General features: G+C 48.5%; 1 protein-coding gene across 2 annotated transcripts in view; it reads left to right on the forward strand.

Annotated features, from left to right (window-relative positions):
* Positions 1 to 12,791: 12,791 nt before the first annotated feature.
* The window catches only part of LOC110367163, a 3,696-nt gene continuing 1,487 nt past the window's right edge, over positions 12,792 to 15,000 (forward strand). Inside the window, exons 1-4 of one of the 2 annotated variants that reach the window (XM_036134903.1) lie at positions 12,792 to 13,201; positions 13,335 to 13,512; positions 14,458 to 14,632; positions 14,711 to 15,000. The exon at positions 14,711 to 15,000 is cut by the window's right edge and continues 6 nt beyond it. In XM_036134903.1, the coding sequence (XP_035990796.1) occupies positions 12,806 to 13,201; positions 13,335 to 13,512; positions 14,458 to 14,632; positions 14,711 to 15,000 (1,039 nt within the window). In that variant the 5' untranslated portion in view covers positions 12,792 to 12,805. The remainder of the gene's footprint in view (positions 13,202 to 13,334; positions 13,513 to 14,457; positions 14,633 to 14,710) is intronic. The other variant, XM_036134904.1, reaches the window with a different exon arrangement.

The following is a 15,000-nucleotide window of genomic DNA, read 5'->3' on the forward strand; positions in this document are numbered from 1 at the left end:
GCTGAATTTCACAAATGTCATTCAGTGGGTACAATGAGTGGATTCTGTGAGTTTGGTGTCGCTGGAGCGTTTCGTCTTGGCATACAGGGGCAGGAAGGGTTGGGAAAATGACCACAAATGAAGCTTTTGACACCTCATAACTCGAAGACGTTTGGTTTATCTGGCCCAAATTTGTATGGGCAGCTTCCTGTGGTATGTGCTACAAACCTGCCTGAGCCCATCTCTCAAAGACCTTCCATCTGTTTAGTGTTTTTTTTTGGACCGGTTTTATCATGTTTTGACGGACAGCGTTTTGCTTTCTCTCGGCCCCTGGGGCAGATAGGGACCCCAAATTACCAGGGCTTGCTCTACTTCACACCCTAGAACCCATGCGGTTTGATACTCTAGTTAAGTAGAATCTTGTACTGGTGTCTCTTTGGCCTGCTGGGGCTCCATGAAGCCTAAATCCTTGAGCTAGGGTTTAGATCTTTGGCTTGCAGGCTTTCATCCCAGGGGCTGATTTTCACAAATGTCATTCAGGGGTGACAAATGAGTGGATTTCTGGGGAGTTTGGTGTCGCGGGAGCGTTCGTCTTGGCACTGACAGGGGCGAGGAAGGGGGGGGGAAAATGACCAAAAATGAAAGCTTTGACACCTCATAACTCTAGAGACTTTTGGTTAAATCTGGCCCAAATTGCTATGCAAAGCTTCCTGTGGTAAGGTTGCTACTACAAACCTGGAAAGAGCCATCTCTCAAGACCTTCCATCTGTTAGTTGTTTTTGGACCGTTTAATCAGGTTTGACGGCCCGCGGCGTGGTCTTTCTTCCTCGGCCCCGGGGGCAGATAGGGACCCCCAAATTACCAGGGCTTGCGCTACTCACACCCTAGAAACCATGCGGTTTGATATCTCTAAGTTAAGTAGAATCTTACTGGTGTCTCTTTGGGCCTGCTGGGGCTCCATGAAGCCTAAAATCTTTGAGCTAGGGTTAGGATCTTTGGTCAGGCTCATCCCAGAGGGCTGATTTTCACAATGTCATTCAGGGGGTGACAATGAGTGGATTCTGTGAGTTTGGTGGTCGCTGGAGCGTTTCGTCTTGGCATGACAGGGGCAGGAAGGGGTGGAAAAATGACCAAAAATGAAGCTTTGACACCTCATAAACTCTGAGACGTTTGGTTTAATCTGGCCCAAATTTGCTATGCAGCTTCCTGTGGTAAGGTGCTACAAACCTGGAAGAGCCATCTCTCAAAGACCTTCCATCTGTTAGTGTTTTTGGACCGGTTATCAGGTTGACGGCCACAGCACGGCTTTCTCTCGGCCCCTGGGGCAGATAGGGACCCCAAATTACCAGGGCTTGCTCTACTCACACCCTAGAAACCATGCGGTTTGATATCTCTAAGTTAAGTAGAATCTTTACTGGTGTCTCTTTGGGCCTGCTGGGGCTCCATGAAGCCTAAATCCTTGAGCTAGGGTTAGGGATCTTTGGTCAGGCTCATCCCAGAGGGCTGATTTTCACAAATGTCATTCAGGGGGTGAAAATGAGTGGATTCTGTGAGTTTGGTGTCGCTGGAGCGTTTCGTCTTGGCATGACAGGGGCAGGAAGGGGTGGAAAAATGACCAAAATGAAACTTTGACACCTCATAACTCTGAGACGTTTGGTTTTAATCTGGCCCAAATTTGCTATGCAGCTTCCTGTGGCAAGGTGCTACAAACCTGGAAGAGCCTATCTCTCAAAGACCTTCCATCTGTTAGTTGTTTTGGACCGGTTATTAGGTTTGACGGCCAGCACGGCTTTCTCTCGGCCCCTGGGGCAGATAGGGACCCCAAATTACCAGGGCTCGCTCTACTCACACCCTAGAAACCAGTGCGGTTTTGATATCTCTAAGTTAAGTAGAATCTTTACTGGTGTCTCTTTGGGCCTGCTGGGGCTCCATGAAGCCTAAATCCTTGAGCTAGGGTTAGGATCTTTGGTCAGGCTCATCCCAGAGGGCTGATTTTCACAAATGTCATTCAGGGGGTGACAATGAGTGGATTCTGTGAGTTTGGTGTCGCTGGAGCGTTTCGTCTTGGCATGACAGGGGCCGGAAGGGGTGGGAAAAATGACCAAAAATGAAAATTTGACACCTCATAACTCTGAGACGTTTGGTTTAATCTGGCCCAAATTTGCTATGCAGCTTCCTGTGGTAAGGTGCTACAAACCTGGAAGAGCCTATCTCTCAAAGACCTTCCATCTGTTAGTTGTTTTTGGACCGGTTATCAGGTTTGACGGCACCAGCGTGCTTTCTCTCGGCCCCTGGGGCAGATAGGGACCCCAAATTACCAGGGCTTGCTCTACTCACACCCTAGAAACCATGCGGTTTGATATCTCTAAGTTAAGTAGAATCTTTACTGGTGTCTCTTTGGGCCTGCTGGGGCTCCATGAAGCCTAAATCCTTGAGCTAGGGTTAGGATCTTTGGTCAGGCTCATCCCAGAGGGCTGATTTTCACAAATGTCATTCAGGGGGTGACAATGAGTGGATTCTGTGAGTTTGGTGTCGCTGGAGCGTTTCGTCTTGGCATGACAGGGGCAGGAAGGGGTGGGAAAATGACCAAAAATGAAGCTTTGACACCTCATAACTCTGAGACGTTTGGTTTAATCTGGCCCAAATTTGCTATGCAGCTTCCTGTGGTAAGGTGCTACAAACCTGGAAGAGCCCATCTCTCAAAGACCTTCCATCTGTTAGTTGTTTTTGGACCGGTTATCAGGTTTGACGGCCCGGCGTGGCTTTCTCTCGGCCCCTGGGGCAGATAGGGACCCCAAATTACCAGGGCTTGCTCTACTCACACCCTAGAAACCATGCGGTTTGATATCTCTAAGTTAAGTAGAATCTTTACTGGTGTCTCTTTGGGCCTGCTGGGGCTCCATGAAGCCTAAATCCTTGAGCTAGGGTTAGGATCTTTGGTCAGGCTCATCCCAGAGGGCTGATTTTCACAAATGTCATTCAGGGGGTGACAATGAGTGGATTCTGTGAGTTTGGTGTCGCTGGAGCGTTTCGTCTTGGCATGACAGGGGCAGGAAGGGGTGGGAAAATGACCAAAAATGAAGCTTTGACACCTCATAACTCTGAGACGTTTGGTTTAATCTGGCCCAAATTTGCTATGCAGCTTCCTGTGGTAAGGTGCTACAAACCTGGAAGAGCCCATCTCTCAAAGACCTTCCATCTGTTAGTTGTTTTTGGACCGGTTATCAGGTTTGACGGCCCAGGCGTGGCTTTCTCTCGGCCCCTGGGGCAGATAGGGACCCCAAATTACCAGGGCTTGCTCTACTCACACCCTAGAAACCATGCGGTTTGATATCTCTAAGTTAAGTAGAATCTTTACTGGTGTCTCTTTGGGCCTGCTGGGGCTCCATGAAGCCTAAATCCTTGAGCTAGGGTTAGGATCTTTGGTCAGGCTCATCCCAGAGGGCTGATTTTCACAAATGTCATTCAGGGGGTGACAATGAGTGGATTCTGTGAGTTTGGTGTCGCTGGAGCGTTTCGTCTTGGCATGACAGGGGCAGGAAGGGGTGGGAAAATGACCAAAAATGAAGCTTTGACACCTCATAACTCTGAGACGTTTGGTTTAATCTGGCCCAAATTTGCTATGCAGCTTCCTGTGGTAAGGTGCTACAAACCTGGAAGAGCCCATCTCTCAAAGACCTTCCATCTGTTAGTTGTTTTTGGACCGGTTATCAGGTTTGACGGCCCGGCGTGGCTTTCTCTCGGCCCCTGGGGCAGATAGGGACCCCAAATTACCAGGGCTTGCTCTACTCACACCCTAGAAACCATGCGGTTTGATATCTCTAAGTTAAGTAGAATCTTTACTGGTGTCTCTTTGGGCCTGCTGGGGCTCCATGAAGCCTAAATCCTTGAGCTAGGGTTAGGATCTTTGGTCAGGCTCATCCCAGAGGGCTGATTTTCACAAATGTCATTCAGGGGGTGACAATGAGTGGATTCTGTGAGTTTGGTGTCGCTGGAGCGTTTCGTCTTGGCATGACAGGGGCAGGAAGGGGTGGAAAAATGACCAAAAATGAAGCTTTGACACCTCATAACTCTGAGACGTTTGGTTTAATCTGGCCCAAATTTGCTATGCAGCTTCCTGTGGTAAGGTGCTACAAACCTGGAAGAGCCCATCTCTCAAAGACCTTCCATCTGTTAGTTGTTTTTGGACCGGTTATCAGGTTTGACGGCCCGGCGTGGCTTTCTCTCGGCCCCTGGGGCAGATAGGGACCCCAAATTACCAGGGCTTGCTCTACTCACACCCTAGAAACCATGCGGTTTGATATCTCTAAGTTAAGTAGAATCTTTACTGGTGTCTCTTTGGGCCTGCTGGGGCTCCATGAAGCCTAAATCCTTGAGCTAGGGTTAGGATCTTTGGTCAGGCTCATCCCAGAGGGCTGATTTTCACAAATGTCATTCAGGGGGTGACAATGAGTGGATTCTGTGAGTTTGGTGTCGCTGGAGCGTTTCGTCTTGGCATGACAGGGGCAGGAAGGGGTGGGAAAATGACCAAAAATGAAGCTTTGACACCTCATAACTCTGAGACGTTTGGTTTAATCTGGCCCAAATTTGCTATGCAGCTTCCTGTGGTAAGGTGCTACAAACCTGGAAGAGCCCATCTCTCAAAGACCTTCCATCTGTTAGTTGTTTTTGGACCGGTTATCAGGTTTGACGGCCCGGCGTGGCTTTCTCTCGGCCCCTGGGGCAGATAGGGACCCCAAATTACCAGGGCTTGCTCTACTCACACCCTAGAAACCATGCGGTTTGATATCTCTAAGTTAAGTAGAATCTTTACTGGTGTCTCTTTGGGCCTGCTGGGGCTCCATGAAGCCTAAATCCTTGAGCTAGGGTTAGGATCTTTGGTCAGGCTCATCCCAGAGGGCTGATTTTCACAAATGTCATTCAGGGGGTGACAATGAGTGGATTCTGTGAGTTTGGTGTCGCTGGAGCGTTTCGTCTTGGCATGACAGGGGCAGGAAGGGGTGGGAAAATGACCAAAAATGAAGCTTTGACACCTCATAACTCTGAGACGTTTGGTTTAATCTGGCCCAAATTTGCTATGCAGCTTCCTGTGGTAAGGTGCTACAAACCTGGAAGAGCCCATCTCTCAAAGACCTTCCATCTGTTAGTTGTTTTTGGACCGGTTATCAGGTTTGACGGCCCGGCGTGGCTTTCTCTCGGCCCCTGGGGCAGATAGGGACCCCAAATTACCAGGGCTTGCTCTACTCACACCCTAGAAACCATGCGGTTTGATATCTCTAAGTTAAGTAGAATCTTTACTGGTGTCTCTTTGGGCCTGCTGGGGCTCCATGAAGCCTAAATCCTTGAGCTAGGGTTAGGATCTTTGGTCAGGCTCATCCCAGAGGGCTGATTTTCACAAATGTCATTCAGGGGGTGACAATGAGTGGATTCTGTGAGTTTGGTGTCGCTGGAGCGTTTCGTCTTGGCATGACAGGGGCAGGAAGGGGTGGAAAAATGACCAAAAATGAAACTTTGACACCTCATAACTCTGAGACGTTTGGTTTAATCTGGCCCAAATTTGCTATGCAGCTTCCTGTGGTAAGGTGCTACAAACCTGGAAGAGCCCATCTCTCAAAGACCTTCCATCTGTTAGTTGTTTTTGGACCGGTTATCAGGTTTGACGGCACAGCGTGGCTTTCTCTCGGCCCCTGGGGCAGATAGGGACCCCAAATTACCAGGGCTTGCTCTACTCACACCCTAGAAACCATGCGGTTTGATATCTCTAAGTTAAGTAGAATCTTTACTGGTGTCTCTTTGGGCCTGCTGGGGCTCCATGAAGCCTAAATCCTTGAGCTAGGGTTAGGATCTTTGGTCAGGCTCATCCCAGAGGGCTGATTTTCACAAATGTCATTCAGGGGGTGACAATGAGTGGATTCTGTGAGTTTGGTGTCGCTGGAGCGTTTCGTCTTGGCATGACAGGGGCAGGAAGGGGTGGGAAAATGACCAAAAATGAAGCTTTGACACCTCATAACTCTGAGACGTTTGGTTTAATCTGGCCCAAATTTGCTATGCAGCTTCCTGTGGTAAGGTGCTACAAACCTGGAAGAGCCCATCTCTCAAAGACCTTCCATCTGTTAGTTGTTTTTGGACCGGTTATCAGGTTTGACGGCCCGGCGTGGCTTTCTCTCGGCCCCTGGGGCAGATAGGGACCCCAAATTACCAGGGCTTGCTCTACTCACACCCTAGAAACCATGCGGTTTGATATCTCTAAGTTAAGTAGAATCTTTACTGGTGTCTCTTTGGGCCTGCTGGGGCTCCATGAAGCCTAAATCCTTGAGCTAGGGTTAGGATCTTTGGTCAGGCTCATCCCAGAGGGCTGATTTTCACAAATGTCATTCAGGGGGTGACAATGAGTGGATTCTGTGAGTTTGGTGTCGCTGGAGCGTTTCGTCTTGGCATGACAGGGGCAGGAAGGGGTGGGAAAAATGACCAAAAATGAAGCTTTGACACCTCATAACTCTGAGACGTTTGGTTTAATCTGGCCCAAATTTGCTATGCAGCTTCCTGTGGTAAGGTGCTACAAACCTGGAAGAGCCCATCTCTCAAAGACCTTCCATCTGTTAGTTGTTTTTGGACCGGTTATCAGGTTTGACGGCCCGGCGTGGCTTTCTCTCGGCCCCTGGGGCAGATAGGGACCCCAAATTACCAGGGCTTGCTCTACTCACACCCTAGAAACCATGCGGTTTGATATCTCTAAGTTAAGTAGAATCTTTACTGGTGTCTCTTTGGGCCTGCTGGGGCTCCATGAAGCCTAAATCCTTGAGCTAGGGTTAGGATCTTTGGTCAGGCTCATCCCAGAGGGCTGATTTTCACAAATGTCATTCAGGGGGTGACAATGAGTGGATTCTGTGAGTTTGGTGTCGCTGGAGCGTTTCGTCTTGGCATGACAGGGGCAGGAAGGGGTGGAAAAATGACCAAAAATGAAAGCTTTGACACCTCATAACTCTGAGACGTTTGGTTTAATCTGGCCCAAATTTGCTATGCAGCTTCCTGTGGTAAGGTGCTACAAACCTGGAAGAGCCCATCTCTCAAAGACCTTCCATCTGTTAGTTGTTTTTGGACCGGTTATCAGGTTTGACGGCACAGGCGTGGCTTTCTCTCGGCCCCTGGGGCAGATAGGGACCCCAAATTACCAGGGCTTGCTCTACTCACACCCTAGAAACCATGCGGTTTGATATCTCTAAGTTAAGTAGAATCTTTACTGGTGTCTCTTTGGGCCTGCTGGGGCTCCATGAAGCCTAAATCCTTGAGCTAGGGTTAGGATCTTTGGTCAGGCTCATCCCAGAGGGCTGATTTTCACAAATGTCATTCAGGGGGTGACAATGAGTGGATTCTGTGAGTTTGGTGTCGCTGGAGCGTTTCGTCTTGGCATGACAGGGGCAGGAAGGGGTGGGAAAATGACCAAAAATGAAGCTTTGACACCTCATAACTCTGAGACGTTTGGTTTAATCTGGCCCAAATTTGCTATGCAGCTTCCTGTGGTAAGGTGCTACAAACCTGGAAGAGCCCATCTCTCAAAGACCTTCCATCTGTTAGTTGTTTTTGGACCGGTTATCAGGTTTGACGGCCCGGCGTGGCTTTCTCTCGGCCCCTGGGGCAGATAGGGACCCCAAATTACCAGGGCTTGCTCTACTCACACCCTAGAAACCATGCGGTTTGATATCTCTAAGTTAAGTAGAATCTTTACTGGTGTCTCTTTGGGCCTGCTGGGGCTCCATGAAGCCTAAATCCTTGAGCTAGGGTTAGGATCTTTGGTCAGGCTCATCCCAGAGGGCTGATTTTCACAAATGTCATTCAGGGGGTGACAATGAGTGGATTCTGTGAGTTTGGTGTCGCTGGAGCGTTTCGTCTTGGCATGACAGGGGCAGGAAGGGGTGGGAAAATGACCAAAAATGAAGCTTTGACACCTCATAACTCTGAGACGTTTGGTTTAATCTGGCCCAAATTTGCTATGCAGCTTCCTGTGGTAAGGTGCTACAAACCTGGAAGAGCCCATCTCTCAAAGACCTTCCATCTGTTAGTTGTTTTTGGACCGGTTATCAGGTTTGACGGCCCGGCGTGGCTTTCTCTCGGCCCCTGGGGCAGATAGGGACCCCAAATTACCAGGGCTTGCTCTACTCACACCCTAGAAACCATGCGGTTTGATATCTCTAAGTTAAGTAGAATCTTTACTGGTGTCTCTTTGGGCCTGCTGGGGCTCCATGAAGCCTAAATCCTTGAGCTAGGGTTAGGATCTTTGGTCAGGCTCATCCCAGAGGGCTGATTTTCACAAATGTCATTCAGGGGGTGACAATGAGTGGATTCTGTGAGTTTGGTGTCGCTGGAGCGTTTCGTCTTGGCATGACAGGGGCAGGAAGGGGTGGGAAAATGACCAAAAATGAAGCTTTGACACCTCATAACTCTGAGACGTTTGGTTTAATCTGGCCCAAATTTGCTATGCAGCTTCCTGTGGTAAGGTGCTACAAACCTGGAAGAGCCCATCTCTCAAAGACCTTCCATCTGTTAGTTGTTTTTGGACCGGTTATCAGGTTTGACGGCCCGGCGTGGCTTTCTCTCGGCCCCTGGGGCAGATAGGGACCCCAAATTACCAGGGCTTGCTCTACTCACACCCTAGAAACCATGCGGTTTGATATCTCTAAGTTAAGTAGAATCTTTACTGGTGTCTCTTTGGGCCTGCTGGGGCTCCATGAAGCCTAAATCCTTGAGCTAGGGTTAGGATCTTTGGTCAGGCTCATCCCAGAGGGCTGATTTTCACAAATGTCATTCAGGGGGTGACAATGAGTGGATTCTGTGAGTTTGGTGTCGCTGGAGCGTTTCGTCTTGGCATGACAGGGGCAGGAAGGGGTGGAAAAATGACCAAAAATGAAACTTTGACACCTCATAACTCTGAGACGTTTGGTTTAATCTGGCCCAAATTTGCTATGCAGCTTCCTGTGGTAAGGTGCTACAAACCTGGAAGAGCCCATCTCTCAAAGACCTTCCATCTGTTAGTTGTTTTTGGACCGGTTATCAGGTTTGACGGCACAGCGTGGCTTTCTCTCGGCCCCTGGGGCAGATAGGGACCCCAAATTACCAGGGCTTGCTCTACTCACACCCTAGAAACCATGCGGTTTGATATCTCTAAGTTAAGTAGAATCTTTACTGGTGTCTCTTTGGGCCTGCTGGGGCTCCATGAAGCCTAAATCCTTGAGCTAGGGTTAGGATCTTTGGTCAGGCTCATCCCAGAGGGCTGATTTTCACAAATGTCATTCAGGGGGTGACAATGAGTGGATTCTGTGAGTTTGGTGTCGCTGGAGCGTTTCGTCTTGGCATGACAGGGGCAGGAAGGGGTGGGAAAATGACCAAAAATGAAGCTTTGACACCTCATAACTCTGAGACGTTTGGTTTAATCTGGCCCAAATTTGCTATGCAGCTTCCTGTGGTAAGGTGCTACAAACCTGGAAGAGCCCATCTCTCAAAGACCTTCCATCTGTTAGTTGTTTTTGGACCGGTTATCAGGTTTGACGGCCCGGCGTGGCTTTCTCTCGGCCCCTGGGGCAGATAGGGACCCCAAATTACCAGGGCTTGCTCTACTCACACCCTAGAAACCATGCGGTTTGATATCTCTAAGTTAAGTAGAATCTTTACTGGTGTCTCTTTGGGCCTGCTGGGGCTCCATGAAGCCTAAATCCTTGAGCTAGGGTTAGGATCTTTGGTCAGGCTCATCCCAGAGGGCTGATTTTCACAAATGTCATTCAGGGGGTGACAATGAGTGGATTCTGTGAGTTTGGTGTCGCTGGAGCGTTTCGTCTTGGCATGACAGGGGCAGGAAGGGGTGGGAAAATGACCAAAAATGAAGCTTTGACACCTCATAACTCTGAGACGTTTGGTTTAATCTGGCCCAAATTTGCTATGCAGCTTCCTGTGGTAAGGTGCTACAAACCTGGAAGAGCCCATCTCTCAAAGACCTTCCATCTGTTAGTTGTTTTTGGACCGGTTATCAGGTTTGACGGCACAGCGTGGCTTTCTCTCGGCCCCTGGGGCAGATAGGGACCCCAAATTACCAGGGCTTGCTCTACTCACACCCTAGAAACCATGCGGTTTGATATCTCTAAGTTAAGTAGAATCTTTACTGGTGTCTCTTTGGGCCTGCTGGGGCTCCATGAAGCCTAAATCCTTGAGCTAGGGTTAGGATCTTTGGTCAGGCTCATCCCAGAGGGCTGATTTTCACAAATGTCATTCAGGGGGTGACAATGAGTGGATTCTGTGAGTTTGGTGTCGCTGGAGCGTTTCGTCTTGGCATGACAGGGGCAGGAAGGGGTGGGAAAATGACCAAAAATGAAGCTTTGACACCTCATAACTCTGAGACGTTTGGTTTAATCTGGCCCAAATTTGCTATGCAGCTTCCTGTGGTAAGGTGCTACAAACCTGGAAGAGCCCATCTCTCAAAGACCTTCCATCTGTTAGTTGTTTTTGGACCGGTTATCAGGTTTGACGGCCCGGCGTGGCTTTCTCTCGGCCCCTGGGGCAGATAGGGACCCCAAATTACCAGGGCTTGCTCTACTCACACCCTAGAAACCATGCGGTTTGATATCTCTAAGTTAAGTAGAATCTTTACTGGTGTCTCTTTGGGCCTGCTGGGGCTCCATGAAGCCTAAATCCTTGAGCTAGGGTTAGGATCTTTGGTCAGGCTCATCCCAGAGGGCTGATTTTCACAAATGTCATTCAGGGGGTGACAATGAGTGGATTCTGTGAGTTTGGTGTCGCTGGAGCGTTTCGTCTTGGCATGACAGGGGCAGGAAGGGGTGGGAAAATGACCAAAAATGAAGCTTTGACACCTCATAACTCTGAGACGTTTGGTTTAATCTGGCCCAAATTTGCTATGCAGCTTCCTGTGGTAAGGTGCTACAAACCTGGAAGAGCCCATCTCTCAAAGACCTTCCATCTGTTAGTTGTTTTTGGACCGGTTATCAGGTTTGACGGCACAGCGTGGCTTTCTCTCGGCCCCTGGGGCAGATAGGGACCCCAAATTACCAGGGCTTGCTCTACTCACACCCTAGAAACCATGCGGTTTGATATCTCTAAGTTAAGTAGAATCTTTACTGGTGTCTCTTTGGGCCTGCTGGGGCTCCATGAAGCCTAAATCCTTGAGCTAGGGTTAGGATCTTTGGTCAGGCTCATCCCAGAGGGCTGATTTTCACAAATGTCATTCAGGGGGTGACAATGAGTGGATTCTGTGAGTTTGGTGTCGCTGGAGCGTTTCGTCTTGGCATGACAGGGGCAGGAAGGGGTGGGAAAATGACCAAAAATGAAGCTTTGACACCTCATAACTCTGAGACGTTTGGTTTAATCTGGCCCAAATTTGCTATGCAGCTTCCTGTGGTAAGGTGCTACAAACCTGGAAGAGCCCATCTCTCAAAGACCTTCCATCTGTTAGTTGTTTTTGGACCGGTTATCAGGTTTGACGGCACAGCGTGGCTTTCTCTCGGCCCCTGGGGCAGATAGGGACCCCAAATTACCAGGGCTTGCTCTACTCACACCCTAGAAACCATGCGGTTTGATATCTCTAAGTTAAGTAGAATCTTTACTGGTGTCTCTTTGGGCCTGCTGGGGCTCCATGAAGCCTAAATCCTTGAGCTAGGGTTAGGATCTTTGGTCAGGCTCATCCCAGAGGGCTGATTTTCACAAATGTCATTCAGGGCGTGACAATGAGTGGATTCTGTGAGTTTGGTGTCGCTGGAGCGTTTCGTCTTGGCATGACAGGGGCAGGAAGGGGTGGGAAAATGACCAAAAATGAAACTTTGACACCTCATAACTCTGAGACGTTTGGTTTAATCTGGCCCAAATTTGCTATGCAGCTTCCTGTGGTAAGGTGCTACAAACCTGGAAGAGCCCATCTCTCAAAGACCTTCCATCTGTTAGTTGTTTTTGGACCGGTTATCAGGTTTGACGGCCCGGCGTGGCTTTCTCTCGGCCCCTGGGGCAGATAGGGACCCCAAATTACCAGGGCTTGCTCTACTCACACCCTAGAAACCATGCGGTTTGATATCTCTAAGTTAAGTAGAATCTTTACTGGTGTCTCTTTGGGCCTGCTGGGGCTCCATGAAGCCTAAATCCTTGAGGATGGGTTAGCCGATTTGGCCCCTTTTACCCAAATTTTATGTTAAATGCCATGAATTGTCAAGAACTGCACCCTAATATCAGGGAGACCAAATTTTGACATTTGGGGTAGGTAGGCAGGTAGGTGCAGTGTTGGTGCTGAGAGCTCCTTGCTGTGTGTGAGGTGGAGCAGGCTTCTCAGTGTGTCTCCCCTGCTTCTGGATGCTTAATTGGCTACGCTTGCGGTCACTGACCGTACTCTGGGTCGCCTGAGCCGAACGCAGCTGTAATTACTTACTGTGTTAATTAACATCTGACCGATGAGCAGAGTGAACCGGTGTCCACGCGGACTTTCCCCCTCCACCTTCAACCGACTTACACGGTAAGTTGCCTTTAGTTTGAAGCATAGGGGGGTCCTTGTGTCTCCGGGACCCTGGTGTTCAGGAGACGGAGAGGCGGCGCCATTTTATGCGGGGAAAGGGGGCTCTGTTCCTGGGTTTGGGAAATGAATAAATCTAATGTTATTGTATCCTATTTTTCAGATTCACATATCAACATGACGCCCCCCAAGCAGAATGTTTGCTGCCCGCTCTGTCATTCTGAATTTACCTATATAGGCAAACACCTAAGGTATAGTCATGGCATTAAAAATTCAGAAGAGCGGAAGATATTGATCAGGTTCAGTAATGGGAGAATCAATATCAGAAAAATGCCCTGTCCAGTGGATGGCTGCCGTTATGCTAGCACAAGGCTGGACATGCATATTGACCAAGCTCACCCGGAGATGGAGGGGGAGAGGAAGGCCCAGGTGATTAATGGTTTGAAGTACCAGGTAACGGTGAATATGCTGGGAGCTCTGAGCGCCACAAACCCAAGCCCTCCGATGGTCTCACGTTTACACATGGACCCAAGAGCAAGAGAGGAAGCAGGTCAGCATCATCCAACATCAGGACCCCTTGATGATGACACATCCTGCACCTCGTGCAAAGAGCTTGGGGCAAAGAACCTTCAGCTTACATCAGACTTGGGGCAACTAAGGAAGAAATTGCTTTACCAGCACAGATGGGCAAAAAGGGCAAAAAAGGCAATCAAACGACTGGAGGAGGTGTGTAAAATGTTTATTATATATCAACTTTACCCAGGACCAGAGCACATCTGCTGGGCAGGATAGCTCCATTGCTCAGGCCTGGTTGTACCGGCAGAACCAGAAAACTTAACACTGAACCTTTATTTAACAGGACCTCCAAAAGGGATCCACATGCCCGGTTCCTGGTGTGGACGTGGATGTCCTGGTGGGGTCTGGATCTACCTCTCCAGATGAAGAACCACAGCACATCACCAGACCTAAATCAAAGCAGGAAAGCCGGAACATCCAATGTTTGGTGAAGGCGTACCCAAAATTCCCACTAAGCATATGTAAGTAACGTCACTGATTGCTGTATTTTTCTATAAAAAACAAAAAATTCTAAGTGTTGAGAACCAGGGGCACACAAGGGGGCGCTGTCAGAGAGTAGTCCGATGACAGGGCCTCGGGCTGGGCCTGCAGCAGCGGGATCTCCCCCCTGTCCTTCTGAAGTCTGCGCAAACTTTAAAAAATATTTTCTAAGTGTTTATGGAACCAGAGACGCGGAAGGGGGGAGTTTTAATGTTTGGATCCGAATATAGGGCCCTCTGTCTGGGTTTTAATGAACGAAATTACCCGGTGTTCCTTCTGGAAGTCTGCGCAAACTTTAAAAAATATTTTCTAAGTGTTTATGGAACCAGAGACGCGGAAGGGGGAGTTTTAATGTTTGGATCCGAATATAGGGCCCTCTGTCTGGGTTTTAATGAACGAAATTACCCGGTGTTCCTTCTGGAAGTCTGCGCAAACTTTAAAAAATATTTTCTAAGTGTTTATGGAACCAGAGACGCGGAAGGGGGAGTTTTAATGTTTGGATCCGAATATAGGGCCCTCTGTCTGGGTTTTAATGAACGAAATTACCCGGTGTTCCTTCTGGAAGTCTGCGCAAACCTTAAAAAATATTTTCTAAGTGTTTATGGAACCAGAGACGCGGAAGGAGGAGTTTTAATGTTTGGATCCGAATATAGGGCCCTCTGTCTGGGTTTTAATGAACGAAATTACCCGGTGTTCCTTCTGGAAGTCTGCGCAAACTTTAAAAAATATTTTCTAAGTGTTTATGGAACCAGAGACGCGGAAGGGGGAGTTTTAATGTTTGGATCCGAATATAGGGCCCTCTGTCTGGGTTTTAATGAACGAAATTACCCGGTGTTCCTTCTGGAAGTCTGCGCAAACTTTAAAAAATATTTTCTAAGTGTTGAGAATCAAACTTCATTATGAAACCTTTTGTTTTTGTTTTTCAGTGGAATACATCGCGGAATATTGGCAACACCTCAAAGGCTCCCATGGTCTGAGGAAAAGGATCGAAAATCAAAGATCCAAAGTGGGTAGAATCATGGCTTTCCTTTCGTTTATAACCGAGGGCCAGACAATCCTCCAGAATTGGACTTTCCTTCCCAATATGTCCAGGATATACCAGTAAGTATGTCTGTGATGCCTTTTAGTTAAGATAAAATGTCCCCATGTAAAATATTCCAATTATTTCTTTCTGTGCATGTGGCCAGAGCATCTGCAGAATGGTGGAAAAGCGGAGAACACAGTGAAGACCTACCTGGTGAATTTGTCCCAGTTCCTGGGCTACTTTAGGGACACTCCTCCAACTTTTTCCAGGGTTCCAAAAAGAGAAGTGTTTGCCGTGATTCGTGCTATCTCAGAGTGTATTGCAAGCCTGGGTCCACGTGTTGTCATGCGTCAGATACGTGTAAAGAAAAATAAGTTGAGCAGAACCATCTCCAAGGACCAACTTCGCCTCTGCAAAGTCCTGGCCAGGAGACGCATCCCTGAAC

This window comes from Fundulus heteroclitus, unplaced genomic scaffold (assembly GCF_011125445.2).
Source record: "Fundulus heteroclitus isolate FHET01 unplaced genomic scaffold, MU-UCD_Fhet_4.1 scaffold_932, whole genome shotgun sequence".
NCBI classification, from domain to species: Eukaryota; Metazoa; Chordata; class Actinopteri; order Cyprinodontiformes; family Fundulidae; genus Fundulus; species Fundulus heteroclitus.